At 43.5% G+C, this 25,789-nt stretch overlaps 1 protein-coding gene across 1 annotated transcript in view; it reads right to left on the reverse strand.

Moving 5' to 3' along the window:
- gabrr2a (gamma-aminobutyric acid type A receptor subunit rho2a) overlaps nucleotides 1–5,057 on the reverse strand; it is a 90,868-nt gene extending 85,811 nt beyond the window's left edge. The window contains exon 1 of the mRNA XM_061695455.1: nucleotides 4,740–5,057. Within this exon, the coding sequence (XP_061551439.1) occupies nucleotides 4,740–4,861 (122 nt within the window). The 5' untranslated portion in view covers nucleotides 4,862–5,057. The remainder of the gene's footprint in view (nucleotides 1–4,739) is intronic.
- Nucleotides 5,058–25,789: the final 20,732 nt, after the last annotated feature.

A 25,789-nucleotide genomic window follows, 5' to 3' on the forward strand; every position in this document is an offset into this window, starting at 1 on the left:
CGGATTTGAATCCCACTTGTAATGGTCTATACTCATACTGAACATAAAGGTCAAGCAGGCGTTTGCTCAACAGGAGGTGTCTGTCCTCCCAAAATTGAGATATTTTTACCATAAATAGCATCACCAAACCCCATTCATTCATGCGCAACATTGGTTAAGTGCCTTGCCCAGGGACACAACAATGACATGCACGCAGGCGGGGATAGGAATATGCAACCTTCTCGTTGAAGGGCATACACTTAACCTCTGCGCCATGCCACCCAGGGGCACAACGTGCTCAGGTGGGATAGGGAGCGGCGACCTGCTGGTTGCAGGGCATATACATAACCTCTGCGCCATGCCAACTATAAAAATCTTGTTTTCTTTTATGTTTTGCACGCTCTATTTGTATTTTGTCTATTTTGCATTTAAATCTTTAATGGAGAGTTTGGAAATTATCCCTTGACAACCCAAAACAGAAGCATCAGATCAACTGGATTCTTATTTGTTTATATATCATCCACGAGACACATGAAGGTAACACTACAGTGACCAGTGGAACTTGAAAACATAGTGTACATCATTTTCCAATTGTATTATGTCTGGGTCTCAAATATTCATCAGAACATGTTGAATAAGCATTCTTGCGAGGATTATTTTACACCACTAAAAGAAATATAACTACAAAAGGTACTAAAACCGTGGTGCAAATTCTATATAGCAACATGTGAAAATATAGACGTGAATATTTTTGGTTTTGGTCTAAATTCTAGTGGATGTCTTATTTTCATTCGGCATCATCTTCCATCACAATTCACTACTCAAGTTCTCTGTATCAAACCCCCTACATTACAGTGGCTGAAATAAGTATTTAACACGTCACCATCTTTCTCACCACATATACAACCCCAATTCCAATGAAGTTGTGACGTTGTCCCATCCATCCATCCATCCATCCATTTTCTGAGCCGCTTCTCCTCACGAGGGTCGCGGGCGTGCTGGAGCCAATACCAGCTATCATCGGGCAGGAGGCGGGGTACACCCTGAACTGGTTGCCAGCCAATCGCAGGGCACATACAAACAAACAACCATTCGCACTCACATTCACACCTACGGGCAATTTAGAGTCTCCAATTCATGCATGTTTTTGGGATGTGGGAGGAAACCGGAGTGCCCGGAGAAAACCCACACAGGCACGGGGAGAACATGCAAACTCCACACAGGCGGGGCCGGGGATTGAACCCCGGTCCTCAGAAGTGTGAGGCTGACGCTCTAACCAGTCGACCACCGTGCCGCTTGGGACGTTGTGTTAAACATAAATAAAAACAGAATACAGTGATTTGCAAATCATGTTCAAACTATACTTAATTAAAAACACTACAAAGACAAGATATTTAATGTTCAAACTGATAAACTTTATTGCTTTTAGCAAATAATCATTAACTTAAAATTTTATGGCTGCAACACATCCCAAAAAAGCTGGGACAGGTGGCAAAAAAGACTGAGAAAGTTCAGGAATGCTCATCAAACACCTGCTTGGAACATCCCCCAGGTGAACAGGTTAATTGGGAACAGGTGGGTGCCATGATTGGGTATAAAAGTAGCTTCCCTGAATTGCTCAGTCTTTCACAAGCAAAGATGGGGCGAGAGAAAATAGTCCAAAAGTTTAAGGACAATGTTCCTCAACGTACAATTGCAAGGAATTTAGGGATTTCATCATCTACGGTTCATAATATCATCAAAAGGTTCAGACAATCTGGAGAAATCGCTGCATGTAAGCGGCAAGGCCGAAAACCAACATTGAATGGTTTTGGATGGAGTACCACCTTCGATCCCTCAGGTGGTACTCCATCAAAAAACCAACATCAATGTGTAAAGGATATCACCACATGGGCTCAGGAACACTTCAGAAAACCAATGTCAGTAAATACAGTTCGGCGCTACATCCGTAAGTGCAACTTGAAACTCTACGATGCAAAGCAAAAGCCATTTATCAACAACTCCCAGAAACGACGCCGGCTTCTCTGGGCCCGAGCTCATCTAAGATGGACTGATGCAAAGTGGAAAATTGTTCTGTGGTCCGACGAGTCCACATTTCAAATTGTTTTTGGAAATTGTGGACGTCGTGTCCTCCGGGCCAAAGAGGAAAAGAACCATCCGGACTGTCATGGACGCAAAGTTCAAAAGCCAGCATCTGTGATGGTATGGGGCTGTGTCAGTGCCAATGGCATGGGTAACTTACACATCTGTGAAGGCACCATTAATGCTGAAATGTACATACAGGTTTTGTAGAAACATATGCTGCCATCCAAGCAATGTCTTTTTCATGGACACCCCTGCTTATTTCAGCAAGACAATGCCAAAACCACATTCTGCATGTGTTACAACAGCGTGGCTTCGTAGTAAAAGAGTGTGGGTACTAGACTGGCCTGCCTGCAGTCCAGACCTGTCTCCCATTGAAAATATGTGGCGCATTATCAAGCGTAAAATACGACAACGGAGACCCCGGACTGTTGAACAGCTGAAGCTGTACATCAAGCAAGAATGGGAAAGAATTCCACCTACAAAGCTTCACAATTAGTGTCTTCAGTTCCCAAACGTTTATTGAATGTTGTTAAAGAAAAGGTGATGTAACACAGTGGTAAACATGATCGTGTCCTAGCTTTTTTGGAACGTGTTGCAGTCGTTAAATTCTAAGTTAATGATAATTTGCAAAAAAATAATCAAGTTTATCAGTTTGAACATTAAATATCTTGTCTTTGTAGTGTATTCAATTAAATATAGGTTGAACAGGATTTGCAAATCATTGTATTCTGTTCAATGTTCCAACTTCATTGGAATTGGGGTTATACTTCCAAAGGTGCTATTGACATGAAATGTTCACCAGATGTTGGGAACAACCCAAGTAATCCATACATACAAAAAAAGTAGAACAAATAAGATCAGAAATTAAGTTGTGTGTAATAATGTGAAATGACACAGGGAAAAAGTATTGAACACATGAAGAAAGGGAAGTGCAAAATCGCATGGAAACCAAGACACCTAAAATCCATAAATAATCAAACAACAATCCAGCCCCTTGTCAGCGCAAATGAATATCAACTGGTTCAGTCCTAATTGATGGCCTACAAAAAGGTCTCATTGCCAAGGTGTGAGTCAAGACACATCTCATGATGGGTAAGAGCAGAGAGCTGTCTCAAGACCATCGCAAACTAATTTTTGCAAAACATAAGGATGGCATGAGTTACAGGCGCATATCTAAGCTTCTGAACGTTCCAGTTAGCATGGTTTGGGCCATAATACGTAAGTGGAAAGCCAATCATACCACCATAAATTTGCCTCGGTCAGGTACCCCTCGCAAGAATTGTGACTGAGGAGTGCAAAGAATAATCAGAAGAGTTGTCCAAGAGCCAAGGACCACCTGTGGAGAGCGTCAAAAAGACCTGGGATTAGCAGGTACTGTTATCACAAGGAAAACAATAAGTAATGCACTCCGCCGCCATGGCTTGTATGCATGCTCACCACGCAAGACTACATTGTTGAAAAAAAAAAAAAAGCATGTCAAAGTTTGTTTAAAATTTTCTGCACAACATTTGGACAAGCCAGTTAACTACTGGGAGAATATAGTCTGGTCTGATGAGAGCAACATTTTATTGTTTGGATGGCATAATGCACACCACGTTTGGAGGAGAAATGGCACCGCACATCACCCTAAAAACACTATACCAACAGTAAAATTCGGAGGTGGGAACATGATGGTTGTGCGGCTGCTTTTCAGCAAATGGTACTGATAAACTTCATATTATTGAAGGAATGATGAATGGGCAAATGTACCGAGACATTCATGACAAACATTTGCTGCCATCTACGAGGACGATGAAAATGAAACGAGGGTGGACACTTCAGCAGGATAATGACCTAAAACATAGTGCCAAGGAAACTCTCAGTTGGTTTCAATGAAAAAGAATAAAGCTGCTAGAGTGGTCCAGCCAATCACCTGACATGAATCCAATTGAAAATCTATGGAAAGAACTGACACTCAAGGTCCATAAAAGAAGCCCACCGAACCTAAGATTTGAAGATTGCTTGCGTGGAGGAATGGGCCAAAATCACACTGGAGCAATGCATGTGACTAGTTTCTCCATACAGTAGGCGTCTTGAAGCTGTGTTTGCAAACAAAGGCTTTTGTACAAAGTATTAAATAAATAACAGTTGGCGTGTTCATTTCACATTATTATACATAACTTAATTTCTGAGTTTATTTGCTCTACTTTCTTTGTATATATGGATTACTTGGGTTGTTACCAACCTCTGGTGAAAATTTCATGTCAATAGCACCTTTGGAAATATATTTAGTGAGGAAAATGGTGACGTGTTAAATACTTATTTCAGCCGCTGTATGTGTATTGATAATTTTGTATTACAGTGTGACAAAGTCACCTTGTGCCTATACTTTTTTATTGAGTGTGCATATTTTGATGAATCTTTCACCTCCTCAATAAAATATGAAAATTTTTTGCAGTTATAATTACTCTGCAAATAAACTATGTCATGAAACATTGCAATTGAAATGCTGCTCTAGTAAATTGGGAAAAAAGATAATTGTTAGTTTTGTAAATGTTTATATTTACACCCACTCAAAACAGATGCAGTGCTCCTTATTATCAAACATCTTGCTTTTATTCTTCAAATGAGAATTAACCAAGATAAATCAATGCATACATAGATTTATAAGGTTTAAGTCGATGGTTATAACTTACGTGCCATGCTTTTGGGTCTCCACAGTACCGGTCCAGCTCCGCTCCCGATGACCACTCTTACGACATTCTCCAGTAATAAGTAGACATAAAAGTAAAATCAAAGGTTTGGTCAAATTGAACATTTTGATGACACAAATCCACAGGTGGGACTCTTGAACCCTCCCTTGAAGCAATTCATTCCAGCAGGACTCAGGCAGTGCATGACTCTCATCTGAGGATGGATGAGTCCTCAGTCATGGCATCAGACTCTCTGCATTTGCAGAGGAAAGCATGTGTGCGAATGTGTGCTTCTATTCACCGTCTGCACTTTTCACACCAGGGTGGAGGAGGGGGATGAATGAACATCTGCAGCCATGCTCGGAAGAGAGATGAAAAAAAAAACATTGGGATTATTTGCAGCCTAGCATGGCACAACATGAGAGGGAGATTATTCCTCCCTCTGGTTAAAATAAACCTAAAAAAAAAACATCTCAGAATTGCAGGATTCTTTCGACTGACAAATGTAAAGGCCGCAGTTAAAGTGCACCCTGCTCTTACAAACAAAAACTGCAATTTCTTCACATATGTATGCCAAAGGCATTTCTAGCCCATTTTTGGGTGTGCGGAAGCACCCCTAAAATAACTCCCAGCACCCCTCAAACTTGAGAGATAAAAAAAACCCAAAACATTCAATTTAAACAACCTAGAAAAGTTTAAAACCACAGTACTTCATTGTGACATATTTTAGCAAAAATAAACCATTAAATGACCAGGGGGGTTGGAGTTCAAGTGGGCAGCAATGTCCTCAGTGCAAGGTCTTGGCTCGATGAGGGGAGCAAGAGGCAGCTGTGCAGGCAAGGAATCAGGTGTGTGAATTCTCCAACAAAAAGTACTGAATTAGGATTCAAAGTACGAGACAACAAGAAATAAATAACGTGACCTAGATGTGATTGACAGTATTTCTACTTAAGTCGCTCTGGCGATGAGGTGGAGTTCAGGACTGGCTTTATGTACACCACTGATGATGAGGCATTGCAGCTGGTGCTGGCTCCAATTCGTCTCCACATCTGCACATAGACTCACTCACACGCACGCATGCACAAACACACACACACACACACACACACACACACACACACACACACACACACACACACAGGGCAGAGTTCAGGGTGCTGAGGCAGCAGCCCTGGCCTGGGAGCATGTGATGTCACAGACTCATTGCGTCCACAGTGTAAGTCGCAGTTGTTTTTGTAACGTGAACGACTACATAAGAAGATCGGATTCAACAAAAAATCTGAATTGGGCATCAGGCCCTACAATCTGAAAGTAGCCTTAGGTGTGTCATGTACATGTGATAATATTGAAGCCAAGGTGCTACTGAATAGCTTCCTGACTGGCATTGGCGTTTCTAGCCCGTTTTGGGAGGTGCTAAACCACCCCTGAAATGAATCTCCCCTGGTGTATGTTGAGAGATGCTATTCTGAGAATAAAAGCCAAAGAAAATAACAGGACTAGAACAATGATGTACTATAATATTTCATTTTAGCAATAGCAATGATAGCAATCGCTTGATACCATCCAGAGTCTGGAAGTCTGGAGTCTGAGGATGAAATGCAATCTGACTGGATACATGAAACTGCTCTGATCTTTTGATTATACCATAGCATCAGTCCCGTGTACAACAAATTATCATTATTCTTTTTGGATAATTTCACTATGAATAACATGAGGTGATAATCCATGGAGCGAGGGGCTAGGAGGAACAATGTAAGGCTTTTGCTGCGCTGAGATTATGCCGCTGTGCGTCTGTTTATCATCGATACAATCGATTTCCTTTGTAATACGGTACTGCAAAAACAGTCGTTCAAATGACTGCAGTATCAAAAGTATAGAAATTTATTTTTGAGGATCGATCTTCTGGTATCATAGGCATCGACATTTCAGACAGTATCGATCCTTCCCACACCAGTGACGCTGCTCCAGCCGGTGTAATGGCCGTCTTATCACAGCGCACACGGAGCTCTTTTTGTTGAATTTGTTTGAAACGCTACTCCATGTTGGGCAACTCCGATGTACAGTCGTCAGGACTTTGTAAATTGAATTATGCCGGGAAAAGACTATTACGAACGAACTAACTAACTATTACGAGTGAACTAACAAACAAAACCCACTCAGGCACGGAGAGAACATGACACACAGTGCCGACGGAAAGTATTCAGAACACCTTAAAATCTTCACTCTGTTATATTGCAGCCATTTGCTAAAATCATTTCAGTAAATTTTTTCCTCATTAATATACACACAGCACCCCATATTGACAACATTTTTTTTCCAGATTTATTAAATATCGCACATAAGTATTCAGACCCTTTGCTCAGTATTTAGTCGGAGCACCCCTTTGAGCTAATACAGCCATGAGTGTTTTTGGGAATGATGCAACAAGTTTTTCACACCTGGATTTGGGGAACCTCTGCCATTCCTCTTTGCAGATCCTCTCCAGTTCTGTCAGGTTGGATGGTGAACATTGGTGGGCAGCCATTTTCAGGTCTCCCCAGAGCTGCTCAATGGGGTTTAAGTCAGGGATCTGGCTGGGCTATTCAAGAACAGTCACTGAGTTGTTTGAAGCCACTCCTTTGTTATTTTAGCTGTGTGCTTAGGGTCATTGTGAAGGTGAACCTTCGGCCCAGTCTGAGGTCCTGAGCACTCTGGAGAAGGTTTTCGCCCAGGATTTCCCTGTACTTTTCTGCAATCATCTTTCTTTCCACCACCATGCTTCACTGTTGGGACTGTATTGTCCAGGTGATGAGCAGTGCCTGGTTTTCTCCACACATACCACTTAGAATTAAGCCCAAAAGGTTCTATCTTAGTCTCATCAGACCAGTGAATCTTATTTCTCCTCATCTTGAAGCAAACTCCATGCATGCTTTCATATGTCATGCAGGAGAGGCTTCCGTCGGGCCACTCGGCCTTAAGCCGTGACTGGTGGAGTGCTGCAGTGATGGTTGCCTTTCTAGAACTTTCTCTCATCTCCTGATTGCATCTCTGGAACTTAGTCACAGTGATCTTTGGGTTCTTCTTTACCTCTCTCACCAAGGCTCTTCTCCCCCAACTGTTCAGGTTGGCCAGACGACCAGCTCTAGGAAGGGTTCTGGTCGTCCCAAAAGTCTCCCATTTAAGGATTATGGAGGCCACTGTGCTCTTATGAGCCTTAAGTACAGCAGAAATCTTTTTTTTTGTAACCTTGGCCTGATCTTTGCCTTGCCACAATTCTGTCTCTGAGCTAGAGAGGCAGTTCCTTTGACCTCATAATTCTCATTTGCTCTGACATGCAATGTGAGCTGTAAGGTCTTATATTGACAGCTTTGTGGCTTTCCTTATCAAGTCCAATATGTATAATCAAACACAGCTGGACTCCAATGAAGGTGTAGAACCATCTTAAGGACGATCAGAAGAAATGGACGGCACCCGAGTTAACTATATGAGTGTCACAGCAAAGGGTCTGAATACTTATGGCTGCGTGATATTTCAGTTTTTCTTTTTTAATAAATCTGCAAAAATTTCAACAATCAGATGAGTGAGTGGCCCCACACCAAGCGAATAAGTCCCAGAGGTGAGTATCCGAGGACACATGCAAGTGAATTGACATGGTCTCGCATGGGCAATAACCTTTAGAAGTGACTGTGATTGGCTGGCGACCAGTTCAGGGTGGTCCCTGTCTCTCGCCCAAAGTCAACTGGGATAGACTCCAGCACGTCCGCGACCCTAGTGAGGAAAAGCGGCTCAGAAAATGGATTGATGGTTGGATGGATGATGTCTTTATTTAAATAAGATATTTCTTATTGAAATGCTTTAATCTACATCTTTATAAGTTACTCAAGGTGCTGTACTTTACCAAACCAACTTTTTCTAGTATTTGGGATAAAATATTGGCTCTATGGTGCCTCAGTAAACGTGAAATATTAATTAAAATCATCCAAGCATTACCTTATCGTGGTGGAGAGGTTTGTGTGTCCCAATGATCCGAGGAGCTAAGTTGTCTGGGGCTTTATGCCCTTGGCTGGGTCACCCATGACAAACCGGTCCTAGGTGAGGGACCAGACAAAGCATGGCTCAAAGACCCTTTATGATGATGACAAACAATGGACTCATTTTTCCCTTGCCCGGGCACGGGGCCCCCCTCTGGAGCCAGGCCTGGAGGTGGGGCTCGAAGGCGAGCGCCTGGTGGCCTTGGCTGCACCCATGGGTAACGTGGGTCCCTCTTCCCATGAGTTCACCACCTGTGGGAACGGCCATAGGGGTTGGGTCGGGTGCAGTGCGAGCTGAGCGGTGGCCGAAGGCAGGGACCTTGGCGATCCGATCCCCTGCTACAGAAACTGGCTCTAGGGAGATGGAATGGCACCTCTCTGGCAGGGAAAGAGCTTGAGCTGGTGTGTGAGGTCGAGAAGTTCCGACTAGATATAGTCGGACTCACCTCCACACACAGCTTGGGCTCTGGTACCACCCCTGTCGAGAGGGGTTGGACTCTCTTCCAAGCTAGAGTTGCCCACGGTGAGAGTTGCCGAGCAGGTGTGGGTATACTTGGGGAAGATGTCGGTCCGACTTGGCAGGCCCAAACGTATTGTGAGGGTCTGCTGGAAACGTCTTGTAGAAGCTCCTGTCGGAAGGAGTTTCAACTTCCACCTCTGACAGAACTTTGCTCATGTTCCGGGGGAGGTGGGGGACATCGAGTCCGAGTGGACCATGTTCTGGGCCTCCATTGCTGAGGTGGCCGACCGGAGCTGTGGCCGTAAGGTGGTCGTGGTGGCAATCCCTGAACCGGTGAAGGATGCCGTCAAGATGAAGAAGGAGTCCTATCGGGCCTTTTTGGCCTGTGGAACTCCTGAGGCAGCTGATGGGTACCAGCTGGCCAAGCAGAATGCAGCTTTGGTGGTCACTGAAGGAAAAAGAGGAGTTTAGTGAGGCCATGGAGAAAGTCTTCCGGATGGCTTCGATGAAATTCTGGTCCACCATCCGGCGTCTTAGGAGGGGGAAGCAATGCACCATCAACACTGTGTGTAGTGGGGTTGGTGCGTTGCTGACCTCGACTCGGGACGTTGTGAGTCGGTGGGGAGAATACTTTGAAGATCTCCTCAATTCCACCGACACGCCTTTCCATGAGGAAGCAGAGTCTGGGTTCTCTGAGGTGGGCTCTCCTATCTCTGGGGTTGAGGTCACCGAGGTGGTTAAAAACCTCCTCGGTCGTGTAGCGGACATGCACGCCGCAACTACGAGGCGTCACAGAGACTCACGACCACCTGAGAACCCCACTCCTCCATGCTGCCCTGCTGTGAGACGACGACTAGGACAGGGCCTGGTGCACGTCAAGTGGACCTTAACCTAATTATCAGCTTCCCGTCAAATCTTGATTCCTGTCTTCAAAAGACGCCTTCCTGGACCAAATGGTTGGGGAAGACTATGTGGGGAATATCCACCAATGCGCGTGAGGTTCCACCCTCTGGCGTTGAGAGGAGCTGCAAACGCCAGAATTTGTGGACGTGCCTCTGATGTTTGTTAACAGAAGATAAAATGTCTGTTTTTATACCTTGCAAACTGTAGAAATATTCCAAATGTACGTCTTGGTGTCTGTGTCCCCATTCTCACGTTGACAGGTCCTCTGCATGATTTTGAAAGCTGTTCATGATTTTAAATCAAACTGTACGAAATGTTGTATTGAAGCAACCCATCTTCCACGACCAAAGTTTAAACAATGATTCTACGTGTGAGATTACAAAATTGGGAGTGTTTGAGATTATTATTTTAAATCCTATTTACTCAAATTTACTCAAAGATTCAGGCTGGTGGACGTGGTCTTCTCCCTCTTTCTACGCCCCGCCCCTGGGGTATTTAACTCTAAACTCACACCTTTCTGGGAGTAGAGTTGAGTTCATGCTAGTCTTGTATTTCCTCTCCTCATACCATGCGGGCAGCTCGCCAGCCAGGCTGGCCGTTGGCCACCCCTCCCCCGTTTCCCCTTTTTGTGCGGGCACACGGCCCGCACAAAAAGGACGCAAGCCGGGATCGAACGCACATGGCTTCCCAGCCTAAATGTGGGCCTCCGCTAAGCAATCAGAGCCGCTACTACAAAGGTACCGGGTCTGCTCACCAAGCGGGATCGCTCTGAAATTGCCAGCGAGCCACGAAAGAGGCAGGAAGAGAGACGTCCGGTTCTCCCAAGAAGGTGTGATGATCAGTCATTTTTCTTCTCCCGCCTCTCTTGTTCTTTTTCTTTTTCATCTGCAACCAAATCTGTCGTCTTGCTTCCGGAGCCGCTTCAAAAGGAAGACCACCCCCAAAGACCAGCTGATCAGCGTTCGTGAGTCAAGACTGCAATCCTTAATATGATGTACAACATCAGTGCTTAATAATTGTGGGAAAGCTTCATACGAAATCCCAACTTTGCCTTCTCTCGCTCCGACTCAAAGCATTAAACGCTCACACGCTAATTTAGTTTAGCCCAGCGAGCACACACGATGTCCTCTTTTCCATTTTCGTACCCCTTATTTTCTTTCTTTTGTTTAGATCTTTGTGTTATTTTCTTGCTGTAGTTTCTTGTTGTGTGTTTCATGAAATACAGGAAGTCCTCGAGTTACGACACACTCGACCTACGACGTTTCGACTGCCTCGTCCTCCATTTTGTCCCAGCACTATAACGTTTCTGCTTAGCTAGTGCATAGTGCTTGTCTGTGTTTGTGCACCGGGAGTATCTGTGCCTTTTCGCCCTCCTTTTTTCACAGTCTCAACAGTAATGGTAAGTACAGCATCTAATTTTTTTTATTTTAATGTATTTTAGTTTCTTTATACAAAGTGTTAACCTTTCCTGCTACGGTCACCTGACCGTGGTCGGGTGACGCAGGGGTAAACTCCCTTCTCTCGTTACACAGCTGAGCTGGGTGGCGGGAACAATAAAGGCACGAAGCACTGATTTGCTGCTGTAATGGCTTTATTAGCTCTTCTGCACATTCAACATCAACGGGTCCTCCGCTAATCGCTACTCCTCCCCGGTCACCGTCACTACACTTGCTACTGTACACACGCACTGGCGCGCACTCCTTCCTCCTTCGCAGTCCCGCCGGACGACGCCTGCGTAGCCCCGTCTCACTCACGCATCGACGCACACGCCCCACACACACTGAGCTTGCTGTCACAATCACGTTGGACAATACCCGTAACAGAAGTATTTCGGCGTAAATTTCGACTTTAACGGTGAAATCCGATTTACGCGGAAATTCGTGTTACGTCGCCAGTGTAGGAACGGAACTCGTTCGTAAATCGAGGACTTCCCATATACCATAAAATTCCACTCATGGTCGTATTTTGTGTGTGTTCTGAATTTAAGTAAACCTCTGTAACCTAGGACTCAAAATGTCGTAGAGTGTAGCAACCTCCAGATTATGAGACTGATTAAAAAGATTTGTCGTCATTTCGCCTAAAGTTAAACTTGTAAAAAGTGATGTGATGCCCCTCATATATATCAAATATCTTGATTTATAACGCTGTAATTGAAAATTACGATAAACCGGAAGTAACGCAAATGTCGCTCCCCGCTTATTATTTTCTCCTAAATTAATTACAATTCTTATTTCATTCATAATCGCTATAGTGGCAAGGCCTCGGGTTGGATGAGATTCGCCCGGAGTTTCTAAAAGTTCTGGATGTTGTGGGGCTGTCCTGGTTGACCCACCTCTGCAACATCGCGTGGACATTGGGGACAGTGTGTCTGGATTGGCAGATTGGGGTTGTGGTCCCCCTTTTTAAGAAGGGGGACTGAAGGGTATGTTGCAACTACAGGGGATCACACTCCTCAGCCTCCCTGGTAAGGTCTATTCAGGGGTGCTGGAGAGGAGGGTCCCTCGGGAAGTCAAATCTCAGATCCAGGAGGAGCAGTGTGGTTTTCGTCCTGGCCGTGGAATAGAGGAACAGCTCTTCACGCGCAGCAGGGTCCTCGAGGGTGCATGGGAGTTCGTCCAACCAATATACATTTGTTTTGGGGACTTGGAGAAGGCGTTTGAGCGTGTCCCTCGGGAAGTCCTGTGGGGGGTGCTTCGGGAGTATGGGGTACCGAACCCCTTGATACGGGCTGTTCGGTCCCTGTACGACCGGAGTCAGAGTTTGGTCCGCATATCCGGCAGTAAGTCTGACTCGTTCCCAGTGAGGGTTGCACTCCGCCAAGGCTGCCCTTTGTCACCGATTCTGTTCATAACTTTTATGGACAGAATTTCAAGGCTCAGCCGAGGCGTAGAGGGGGTCCGGTTTGGTGGCCTCAGTATTGCATCTCTGCTTTTTGCAGATGATGCGGTTCTGTTGGCTTCATCAAGCCGTGATGTCCAACTCTCACTGGAGCGGTTCGCAGCCGAGTGTGAAGCGGCTGGGAATTGAATCAGCACCTCCAAATCTGAGACCATGGTCCTCAGTTGGAAAAGGGTGGCGTGCCCTCTCCTGGTCAGGGATGATATCCTGCCCCAAGTGAAGGAGTTCAAGTATCTTGAGGTCTTGTTCGCGAGTCAGGGAAGAATGGAATGGGAGATCGACAGGCAGATCGGTGCACCGTCTGCAGTGATGCAGACTTTGCATCGGTCCGTTGTGGTAAAGAAGGAGCTAAGCCGAAAGGCAAAGCTCTCCATTTACCGGTCGATCTTTGTTCCTACACTCACCTATGGTCAAGAGCTGTGGGTCATGACCGAAAGAACAAGATCCCGGATACAAGCGGGATGAGTTTCCTCCGCAGGGAATCCGGGCTCTCCCTTAGAGATAGAGTGAGAAGCTCGGTCATCTGGGAGGATCTCAGAGTAGAGCCGCTGCTCCTCCACATTGATAGGAGCCAGATGAGGTGGCTGGGGCATCTGATTCGGATGCCTCCCGGACGCCTCCCCGGTGAGGTCCCACGTCCCACCGGGAGGAGACCCCGGGGACGACCCAGGACACACTGGAGAGACTACGTCTCTTTCGGCTGGTCTGGGAATGCCTCAGGATTCCCCCGAAAGAGCTGGATAAATTGGGTGGGGAGAGGGAAGTCTGGGCATCCCTACTAAAGCTACTACCCCCGCGACCTGAACTCAGATAAAAAAATGGACAGATGGATGGAGACCTGAAATCAGGTCATTCGAAATTCTTGAGCTTATCTACGTCACTAGCGAAGATCTCCGCCTACCTCTCCGCTTCCGAGCCTGCACTGTCAACATAAAAAACACGTGTCCTCTCACAAGTGGGTCTTCTACACGGAGGCAACCAAGAGGAAAGGGCGCGGTCTTAGCCAAATATGGACAAAGCGGATACAAAACCGGGCGAAGCAGAAGTTTTTTTCAACTTTATAATTCCCAAGAAAAATAAAATAAACATTAGTTAAGTTTACATGCACTTTAAAAAACGCAACGTGGCATACGACATACTGTATGTTTACATGGCATAAAAAAAATTATGTTTCAAAATTGTCAAAATTTACTCTTATTTGTATATTTCGACTTCTTAATAAAAGGATATAGGAGCATTTAAATCAATATCAAATCAAATCGCAACATGAATCGAAATCAAATAGAATTGTGAGGTTCTTAACAGTGCCCAGCCTTATGTGCAACGAAATAATAATAATAATAAAATAATAATACTAATATATCAAACTTATATTGCGCTTTATGGTTGTGTGTACTTTGAACATGTATAAAATAAAAGAAACAGTATTATAAGTACACTTATGAGGAAAACAAAACAAAATAAACACGCATACAAACAAAAACAAAATAACAAACGAGAAAATAAAACTGGTCATCCGAATTATTGGTAATGAGTTATCCGCTTCCACATACATGTTCGAAAGGGAGTAGGAAAAAGTATAAAATTAAAATCAGTTAAAATTGATATTCGAATTGTTTATATGTTATGTATAACACAAGGGCTACCAGAAGTGCCGTTGCAATTGACAACCACAGCACGCTACACTCGCAATGGCGCAGCAATTACAGGACAATGGCGAGCAACGTGTTGGAATATGAGGAGGAGGATGAGTTCGATGTACAAGAGCACCCAACTGAACTTGGCATCGTCAAATCGTACACGTTTGAGCCGATCAGGAGGTTGGAACCTGACAGTGACGACGATGAGCAGCCAGGTTGCAGCTGAAAACCTGAAAAAGAGAGTGGCCACTGGCTCCATGTGAGGGTATGTCAAAAGCATGTATTTTTATCGAGTCATGGCTTGAAATATTGGCACCCAGGGGTGCCAATATTTTTGAGAACGACTATATGTACTATATATTCATATATGTTTCAGTGACACGGCACACATTTTTATATAGTATGCAGTATTCCAATATATTGTGTGCCCCTCGCTCGAGTAGTGTTATAACACGCCACAAAAAGTCGTTGCCGTGTCCGTTGGCTTGTCATATGAGCAAAAGTACAGACAACAGTACTGAAAAATACTGCGTGGGTCTTTTTTCATACTCCCCAGTATAGTACCCATAATAGAGTCGTAGGTATATACAAGGAAATCCTCACCTCTTGACTGCGCCGCTTCGCCGCGGCACCAGGGCGGCTGCGAGATTTAGTTCTCTTGCTGAAAAATAGTTGGCACCTCAGCTGGTTTCAGCCTCTGTATCCAATGCTTTCTACCGACTCTTTCTCACAACACGCCAGTTCAAAGTGATCAGCACAGTTTGGAATGCTTGCTTGGCACCCATAGCTCTCCGCGTTTCTTCCCGCCGATTGAACTTCCCTATCCGCTGGTCACGTATTCCTTTTTCACAAAAAAACTCTTGCCACTGCCTGAACCATTTGTACAACCAAATGCCACACAATAAACCATCCATCCATCCATTTTCTGAGCCGCTTATCCTCACTAGGGTCGCGGGCGTGCTGGAGCCTATCCCAGCTGTCATCGGGCAGGAGGCGGGGTGGTTGCCAGCCAATCGAAGGGCACATACAAACAGACAACCATTCGCCCTCACAGTCACACCTAGGGGCAATTTAGAGTCTCCAATTTATGCATGTTTTTGGGATGTGGGAGGAAACCGGAGTGCCCGGAGAAAACCCACGCAGGCACGGGGAGAACATGCAAACTCCACACAGTCGGGGCCGGGGATTGAACCCGGGTCCTCAGAACTGTGAGGCTGACGCTCTAACCAGTCGACCACCGTGCCGCCACACAATAAACCATCCTTGTTAAATCATACAACATACAAGGACTTGAACAATCACTGTATAATCACTTCAAAATGGCGGATGTGGTTTGTAAAGGGGTTCTAGAGTTATCAAGAAAAAAATCAAAAACTTTAAAAAGACTCAAAACATTAATTCGGGATAGGACTGCTCAAGAAAGACTTTCTTTACTGGCAATAGTCCCTATTTAAACAGAGAGATTTTTTAAGTTCAGTGGAAGAAAATCAGGACTTTTACAGGAAAGTAACAGACTTTGTCCACAAGTAAAGGTCAGAGAATTAACATTTTTAAATTTGACTTAAAATGAGATCAGACTGTGAAACAAATAGTCCAAAAAGCTAATTAAAAACGAGATTTGGAAGTTTTTTTTGTTTGTTTGTTATTTGTTATTAGTCTATGTTTAAAATATTTGGGCATGATAATAAAATATTAAAATATTATTCAAATATGAATATAACAATATAGCAATTTAGTGAGTAGCCTTTTAAATGAATAAGAAATTACAATTGCTAATACACTCACTCTTAACCGCCGGAAATAACGTTCTTTATGGCCAAATACATGTGTAATAAGAATGCTGATATGATTTTTTTAAAGTTTTTTTTAATTACTGGTTGCTAATTTAATGGCAATTGTAGCACTCTGTTTAGCTCATTAATTTGTAAATCCGACAAGTGTTAGTCCCTCACAAGCCATGAATCTCACTCCACGTCACTGGTTGATGGGAGACAGATGTGGATACAATTGAAAGATTGCTTTCAATTGTATCTTTACATATGTACTGTAAATTACTGGGAGTTGTAATAAGAATACATAGAACAAAAGCTATGGAACACAAAATGAGACTGGCAGGGTCGTTGAAGAGAAAAACGTGCGGGCCTCCAGTAATCACAACAAAAAAAGCCAAACAAATAAATTAGGGGCCTTTAAACTTTTAAGGCAGAAAGTCACTTGTGCAAATCAATTGAAAAATTAATTGACATCTTTTTGGGATAGAATCCAAGCACAGAAAAGGCTTAAATATTTGTCACCAGCCAAATGAAAGAATGAATGGAATAATGTTACTCATTTTACATGTACTACAAAAATGAAATGAAAACTAACACTAACCCACAGGGCATTACACTTATTGCACAATCACTTGTTTTGTTGCCAAGGTCAGGACACAGTGTATCTGTATGGCATTCGGTGCAGTTATTGCTTTCGGATAAAAACGTTTGTTCTTTAATTAATTGTCCTGACTCTCCTGCAGTTCATGTAAATGGTGTTTTGGGGTAAGTTGGGTCATGGAGAATGTTCTGGGCTTTTATGAGGCAGAGGTAGCTGTGGAGTTTTGGATGGAAGGGGGTAGTAAAATATTTTTCGCTCAGTGGGGATGACCACACACAGTAGGGGTCATATTCTCCCATGTGTGAAAGAGGGAAAAGGCGCACAGCTGTGCGTTTTTATGGCTACGCAGATTCTTCCATCGACTTAAGTCTTTCATTTACGCACTTTTCCTAACTTTTTATTTTGAACATTTTCCAAGTGAAGAATGCAGCAACTGAACACAAACCAAAGAAACAGTAAATAAACAAAAAACTGAGCGTGTGGGAGATTAAATTAATAAAGAGACATTTTGGTCTTTCCAGCAATTGTCTTCATCAAAACAAATTGTATTCTGACTTTACAACAGTATCTTTATAAATTTTCTAAATAAATTTTCCACTTTTTCCATTGTTTCTTTAACAGGCTTTTCCTTCAATTGTAACACAGTATGTGAGTCAGTTTCTCCATTGTCCATATGCCCTCCATTGTCCAAATGTCCTTTATTTGATGTCCATTTATGCACTTTCATGGCAGATGCAAACTTGGCCTTGTGCATATACTCCCGTTGACTTAAAGGGAGATTTGCAGTTTTAAAAAAGTGTAGTGACACTGTATATGTTGAAACTGTATGACCTAACAGTAGAATTTTATTATCCTTTGAAAAATCATCCCTCTCTGGCCCCATCGTATGCTTCTAAATGTACTGTATTTTAAAACTTGTCCTGCTGCGACAGGAGCAGCCTGTCGGAGACTGTTGTGGCAGAAAGCGTGACCTAAGAGTGTGTTAATCATTGCAGTGTTCACACGCGAGGTTTGAGCTCCTTGGCATCATGCTCAATTGATTTCCGGATACTTGCGAGTGAATGTGGGTGGGACGACGCACCGTTAAGGGGAATTTTTTTCAAGGGCTTGTCAGAACAGCTCAAGGACGTGCTTTCGGCCAGGGACCAACCTACCTCACTCGAGAACTTAATATCGTTAACCATCAAACTTGACAACCGCCTCCGATTGAGAGCTCGTGAGCGAGGAACAAAAATGCGTAGTTTAGCTCCACCCACGGGTGGGTGCGCCTCCAACCACTCCGCCGCACCTTGGGCCCCCTGCTCCCTCCTCTTCGGCCTTGGATGGACTGGAGGAGCCCATTCGGCGAGGCCAGGCCCGCTTAGACCCACACCGAAGGACCCAGGGCGGTCTGCCAGCCCCACCAAGGCACCATGACAACCGGCCACCTGGAGGAGGCTGCAGGGACCCAATGTCACCCCCTCAGCCAACTACCAGTAGCCAGAGCGTGGAACCTAAGGGGGCGCCAACAGACACCGCCCCAGCACCCACTAAACGTGGGCGAGTCACCATCACACCATCAATGCTCTCCGGGAAGTCAATCCAGTGGTCCCCCCCCCCCCTTATCATGCAAATCGGTCTAAAAAGTGAGAAAGAAAAAAAGAGAAAAGAAAAATAAATAAACAAAAAAAATAACAAAAAAAATATATATTAAAAAAAAAAAAAACAAGTACATAAATGAATAAGAAAAAATAAAGAGAATGACAAATAGAATAATAATAGAATAATAATACAACAACAACAACCTCGACCACAAAGAATATAGAGGTCAAAAGTTTACTTTGACACTTACAAAATAGTCTTGTTGTTGTCAGATGGCGCACTAACCAGGCAAATGAATCAAGAATCTAGATTTAGCATGTTGAGGTAGGGTGACCATCTACATATATATGTAATTGATTTTTTTCATTCCGCTGATATTTTTTTCTAATGCAATATATTAGATTTAGCCAATGATTGATGTTAACAGCTTGTCCCCCCCCCCCCCCCCCCCCATTTAATATAACTGTTTTCTTAGCGGAAACTAGCGCGTCGAGGAATGATTGCGCTTATTTATTTGGGAGTTCAATTGTGCTTAAGTTGCCAAGTATGCACAATGTTGGGAAAAGTGGAATCCTGCAATTCAAAATAGGAGAGTTTCTGTGTAACCGAAGACCAAAAGCATTGAATTGGTGTGCATCCCCATATAGTATGAACATAGGTGTCTTGGGTATTTTTGGTGCATTGCGCGCATGTATTTGATGGAGTGAAGCTCATTTTATGCATAGTGTACTGAGTAAAGTGTGTTCAATGGAGCACTTTGTGTTTTTTGTCATTCTAAATGTATTGTATCCAGTAGTTACGGTCAGCGGACATAGAAAGGTCTTCTTCGCATTTAGTGATTGGTAAGTGCATTGATTTAGTGCATGAAATTAATTTATAAACCTTTGAGAGACAATTCTTTGGGGGGGGAAATCTGGTATTTCCCCCCCCAATCTGGTATTTGATCTGCAGGATTCCATGAGTTTGCTGTTATTGGAGTATTGTTGATTTTGTCCAGTTGATAGAGTAATCTTATATTTGTGAAAATGTTTTAATGAGATTGAAGACTGTCTGAAGAGAAGACAGTAAATAAAGAAGAATATCATCAGCATACAGATTGATATTGTGTTCTGTCACTATCGAGCAGATACTTTTAATATTAGGATTTTGACGTATAGCGGAAGCAAGAGGTTCAATGAACATTGCAAATAGCATTGGTGAGAGTTGAAATCATTGTCTGGTTTCTCTTTGTAAAGTAAAACTTTCGCCAGAATACAAGCTGGGTCAGATGGTTGGGCTCTCCCAAACGGAATCCCGTAAGCTCGCTCCCCACTACATTGGTCCCTTTCCAATTGCCAAACTCACCAATGCCACCTCTGTTCAATTAAAGCTCCCCCAATCCCCCAAGATCCACCCAATATCCCACGTGTCTCTGCTTAAGCCTGTCTCCACCAGTGCCCTTAGCCCTCTGGCCGTACCCCAGTTGTCATCGATAACCATTCTGCCTTTATGGTGTCGTGCATCCTTGATGTGTGGCCCTGGCGAATGGGATTTCAGTTCCTGGTGTACTGGGAGGGGTCGGGTCTTGAGGAACGCTCAAGGATTTCGTGCAAGCAGATTTTGGACGACTCTCTTATTGGGGACTTTTATGCCGCTCACCCTGAGAAGCCTGGTAGGACGGATGGAGGTATCCGTTTAGATGGGGGTACTGTCATGATCTGTGCCCTGCAGTTCCTTTGGAGCTTGGGTGGTGCTTTGCGCCTTGCCTCTCTCTCCAGCAATTAGCATCACCTTGGCCGCGCACCTGTCTTCAAGCCGCACTCATCACTGCCTGCATATAAGCCTTTCAGTTCCGGGTAGCCGTCGCCTGAGTATTGACACTTGATTGTGGTACACCGGCCGACTCTCGTACCTCCAGGTTTTTGTTGTATGCAAGTAACTATCCGACAAACCGCATCTGTACTCACCTGATTGTGTTCTTCTTTGTCTCTAGTGCTCCCCCCGCCTCGCTGTCTGCTCCAGCTACGCCACCAAGCTCTTCCACCGGGTCCTGCTTCCTGCTTGTTCCTTGTTTCGACGGTCCACCATCACGCCTTGGATATCCTTATCCCTGAGCCAATTCCTAATAAACCATTCTCATCTACTCTCTCCGCCTCAGTCTGCTTTTGGGTCCAATACAATACAATACGATTCCAAATCGTGACACTGTTAGCCTTTTGTATGAATCAGTACCCAAAATTAGCACTCTCAAAAAGGTTGGTGAACCCTGCATGTTCAAACTGATGAATGTTTATTCATTTATTCATTTTCTGTACCGCTTATCCTCACTCGGGTCACAGGCGTGATGGAGCCTATCCCAGGTGACTCTGGGCAAGAGGCGGGCTACACCCTGAACTGTTCTTCAGCCAATCGCCGGGCACATATAAACAAACAACCATTCGCACTCATATGTCATATGCACACTGTTGATGATTGCAAATATTCTCTCGTTTTGAATTTGATGGCTGCAACACATTCCAAAAAAGTTGGAACAGGGGCAACAAAAGACTGACAAAGTTGAGGAATGCTAAAAAAACCACCACATTTGGAACAATCAACAGGTTAATTGGAAACAGGTGAATGTCATGATTGGGGAGCATCCCCCAAAGACTGGTCACAAGCAGGGATAGGGCGAGGTTCAATATTTTGTGAACAACTGTGTGAACAAATAGTCCAACTGTTCAAGAATAACATTTCTCAATGTACAATTCCAAATAATTAAATTTTCCATAATATTTAGTGATGCACCAAAATTTCGGCGGCTAAAATGTTTTGGCCGAAAAAAGCTCAAAAGTGCATTTTCTGTTTTGGACCGAAAGACTTTTGTAACCTAAATAAAACGGCCAAAATAACATGTTGTTAATTAATGCTGCTCACTCACAGCTTGGCCACAGCAGAGCTTATACACTACATATTTAAAAATGTTTTCTACTAACAAGCACTCGCTTGAAGTCTCGGCGCCCTTTGCACAATAGTCCGGTGCACAGACCCATTGTGCAAAGGGCGCCGAGACTTCAAGCGAGTAGTGCGATAATCTGGGACAATGTTGATTGTGCAAATGTTGCAGATACTCCAAAATCAGTGTGCAAATGGAGCAGGTGCTAGTCTGGCATGAGTGGCCAGTATTGGTCAACAACAGATATGCAAATAGTGCAGCATGGCGAGACTACTACAATGAGTGCACGACTAATATATAATTGGCTCCAATGAATGTGACAACAAACTCAAGTCAAAAAATTGCCAGCATGTTGTAATGGAATTGTAGGTTAGCTGTTTAAGAAGTTGATTGTAAGAGGGAAGAAGCTGTTGGAATGTCTGCTAGTTCTAGTTTGCATTGATTGGTAGCGGACAGAACCTGGAGCTGAACACGCTCAAGACTGTAGAGATGATCGTGGACTTCAGGAGGCATCCTTCACCACAGCTGCACCTCACGTTGTCCAGCTACCTTGTGTCAACCGTCGAGACCTTCAAGTTCCTGGGAATTACAGTCTCTCAGGACTTGAAGTGGGCGACCAACATCAACTCCGTCCTCAAAAAGGCCCAGCAGAGGATGTACTCCTTGCGGCTTCTGAGAAAGCACGGCCTGCCACAGGAGCTGCTGAGGGAGTTCTACACAGCGGTCATTGAATCAGTCCTGTGTTCTTCCATCACAGTCTGGTTTAGTACTGCTTCAAAAAAGGACAAACTCCGACTGCAACGGACAATCAAAACTGCTGAAAGGATTGTCGGTACCCCCCTACCCACCCTTGAGGACTTGCACGCTGCCAGAACTAAGACAAGAGTGTGCAAAATCCTCTCAGACCCTCCACATCCCGGTCACCAGCTCTTCCAGCTCCTTCCCTCAGGTAGGCGCTACCAATCAATGCAAACTAGAACTAGCAGACATTCCAACAGCTTCTTCCCTCTTACAATCAACTTCTTAAACAGCTAACCTACAATTCCATTACAACATGCTGGCAATTTTCTGACTTGAGTTTGTTGTCACATTCATTGGAGCCAATTATATATTAGTCGTGCACTCATTGTAGTAGTCTCGCCATGCTGCACTATTTGCATATCTGTTGTTGAGCAATACTGGCCACTCATGCCAGACTAGCATCTGCTCCATTTGCACACTGATTTTGGAGTATCTGCAACATTTGCACAATCAACATTGTCCCAGATTATCGCACTACTCGCTTGAAGTCTTGGCGCCCTTTGCACAATGGTCTTTGCACCGGACTATTGTGCAAAGGGCGCCGAGACTTCAAGCGAGTGCTTGTTAGTAGAAAACATTTTTAAATATGTAGTGTATAAGCTCTGCTGTGGCCAAGCTGTGAGTGAGCAGCATTAATTAACAACATGTTATTTTGGCTACCGATCAATGCAAACTAGAACTAGCAGACATTCCAACAGCTTTTTCCCTCTTGCAATCAACTTCTTAAATACCAAACATACAATTCCATTGCAACATGCTGGCAATTTTTTTGTCTTTTTGACTTGAATTCGCACAATCAACATTGTCCCAGATTATCGTACTACTCGCTTGAAGTCTCGGGACCCTTTGCACAATGGTCATTGCACTGGACTATTGCAATATTAGTCATTCGAACTGCTCTAAGTTCTAGAGGACTCTGCATCTTTTTGCACAATTGTCAAAAAATATATAAATAAAATAATAATGTACCGGCATTATCAGATAACTAGCAACCCTTTATTGCTCGCAAAAGTGTTTGTCTGTCAAAAGACTGTCTGTATTCGTACTAGAGTGGCTCCAATTACCTGAGACAATTTCCTTGTGTGTTTTTTGGACATACTTGGCAAATAAAGATTATTCTGATTCCGATTCTGATTAAGGCTTCATTAAGCTCCTTAAGCTCATTAAGCTCCAACTTTCATCTCGCAGTCCATATTATATTCTCTCAAAAGTCTTGGGAATCATTCAAATGTTTTCTTTTTTTTTTTTTTGCAAAAGAAAGACAAGCCTTTATGTTCTTTTTGGTCAGCAATGGTTTTCGCTTTGGAACTCCATGGATGCCATTTTTGCCCAGTCTCTCCCTTATTATTGTGTCATGAACTCTGACCTTAGCTAAGGCAGTTACAGTTCTTTCGAAGATGTCCTGAGTTCATTTGTGGCCTTCTGAATGAGTCATTGCTGTTCTCTTGGGGTAATCTTTGGATGCCAGCCACTCCTAGGAAGGTTCACCGCTGTTCCATTTTTTTCTCTGTGTGAGGGTAATGGGTCTGCCTTTGGTTCCCTGGAATCCTTAAGCTTTAGAAATGGCTTTTGTAACCCTTTACAGACCGAAAGATGTCAATTACTTCTGAAATTTCTTCAGACCGTGTCATTTTATTGCAGCTTTTTTAGATTTTTTTTTTTTTTTTTTGGTCCGATTTTTTCGGGACAGATTCTGTTTAAGTGATTTCTTGACTGAACAGGTCTGGAGGTAATCAGGCTTGGGGATGATCAGTGAAAATTAACCAAAAATTGTGTTTAGCCACAATTAACTCATGATTGAATAAGGGGAGGTAATTACTTTTTCCACACAGGGCCAGGTAACTTGGAAGGTTTTTTTTTCTCATAATAAATGAAATCATCATTTATTATCATTATTATTATTATTATTATTTTATTTGTTTTGTTTTTTTTGTTTTGTTTTTTAAAACCTGTCCTTTTCAGCTGCATGGCGTTGCAGAATGGTGGCACTGTATGCCTTTGTGCTGGAACAGTTTTGCTGTCCAACAGGGGAGTTTGAAATACTCCCGCTCTGCTTATTTTAAATGTTTTTAATTATTCTGATGTTTATTGAAAATGCAACCGGACAGAAATGGGTTTTAGGGGACAGACACAGGGACAGAGTGGACAAGGGGACTGGAGGTGAAAACCACAGAAGAACAATCGTGAGACAGTCTAGATATTTGAACACAAGTAACATTACAACAGTTACTTGTAGATTGGGGGTGGGGATGGAGACACCCGGTGAGAACAGGCAATAACTAACCAAAGAACAAGATAAGAGAGGACATAAAAGGGCAGGACAGGGTGTGGGAAAACGAGCAAGGCAGTGCTACTTTCGAGTGGTGCGGTGGGATTCTTTTTTAGTGTCTAAACACCTGGAAGAACCTGTGAGTCGATATGTTAGTTGAACCTGTGTTGTTATAAGTGATTCCAGCAAGAGTAATTAAAGTCTATAGTGTTTCTATCGAACTTATTGCTGAATGAACACCATATCCCATGCATGTTAGTCAACCAGTGTACAGTGTTACTGAGCCGGCTCATCAAGGAAGGGTGAGCCCACCCACCACCACACACAAGGAGGGGCCCTGTCAGCGAGCCCGTCCAGCAGGGGACCCAATTAGGGGGATGCCACCGACCACCCAGGACCCAAGGAGGTCCCGAGCCTGACTGACGCGCCAGTCCTAGGGGAGGGGCACGGGCACCGGAACACCGCCCCACACGCCCAAACCCCCCACACCACCCATCCAGCGAGCCCCGCCGCTGTCACCGCCTCCATTACACCCAGAGAACATGGGGGCCCCAGCCACCAACAGGGCCCCACACAAAAAAATATATATATTAAAAATTATCTATCATTTATTCTTATTGAAAGATTCATTTGGAACTGAAAACTGCTCCATATTGTTTGTTAAAAAGTAGTGCAATAAAAATAAAGATTTTTCTCTAACATGAGCAATAGTCGTGATTAATTATTGTGATTATAATTTTGATCAAAATAAATGGGATTATTATTTTGGCGAGAATTGTGCAGCCCTATATAAAACCATTTGAGCTGAATTTGCCCTAATTTGTTATTTTATAAAGATTTTATTTGAAAAATATTTTATTTTGAATGTATGAGATTAAGTTACATTGTTCAGCAATATCGGAATATGCACATTCCTATTTTATGTAGTTATTTTTATTTCATTTGACATTCATGGTTTGATTTCAAAAAATAAATCAGAAGTTACTCGTTACTCAGTGCTTTTTTCACTGAGTACTTACTGACTCTTCTTACTCAAGTAATTATTTGGAGGACTAGTTTTTACTTTTACTTTAGTCATATTACTCTTAAGTAACAGTAATCTTACTTGAGTACACTATTTGTCTACTCTACCCACCTCTGCATATGTGTAAGTCATAAGCTTTTTTTTTTTTTTTTTTTTTAAATCTCCACAACTGACCTTGCT

This window comes from Phycodurus eques, chromosome 14 (assembly GCF_024500275.1).
Source record: "Phycodurus eques isolate BA_2022a chromosome 14, UOR_Pequ_1.1, whole genome shotgun sequence".
Lineage (NCBI taxonomy): Eukaryota > Metazoa > Chordata > Actinopteri > Syngnathiformes > Syngnathidae > Phycodurus > Phycodurus eques.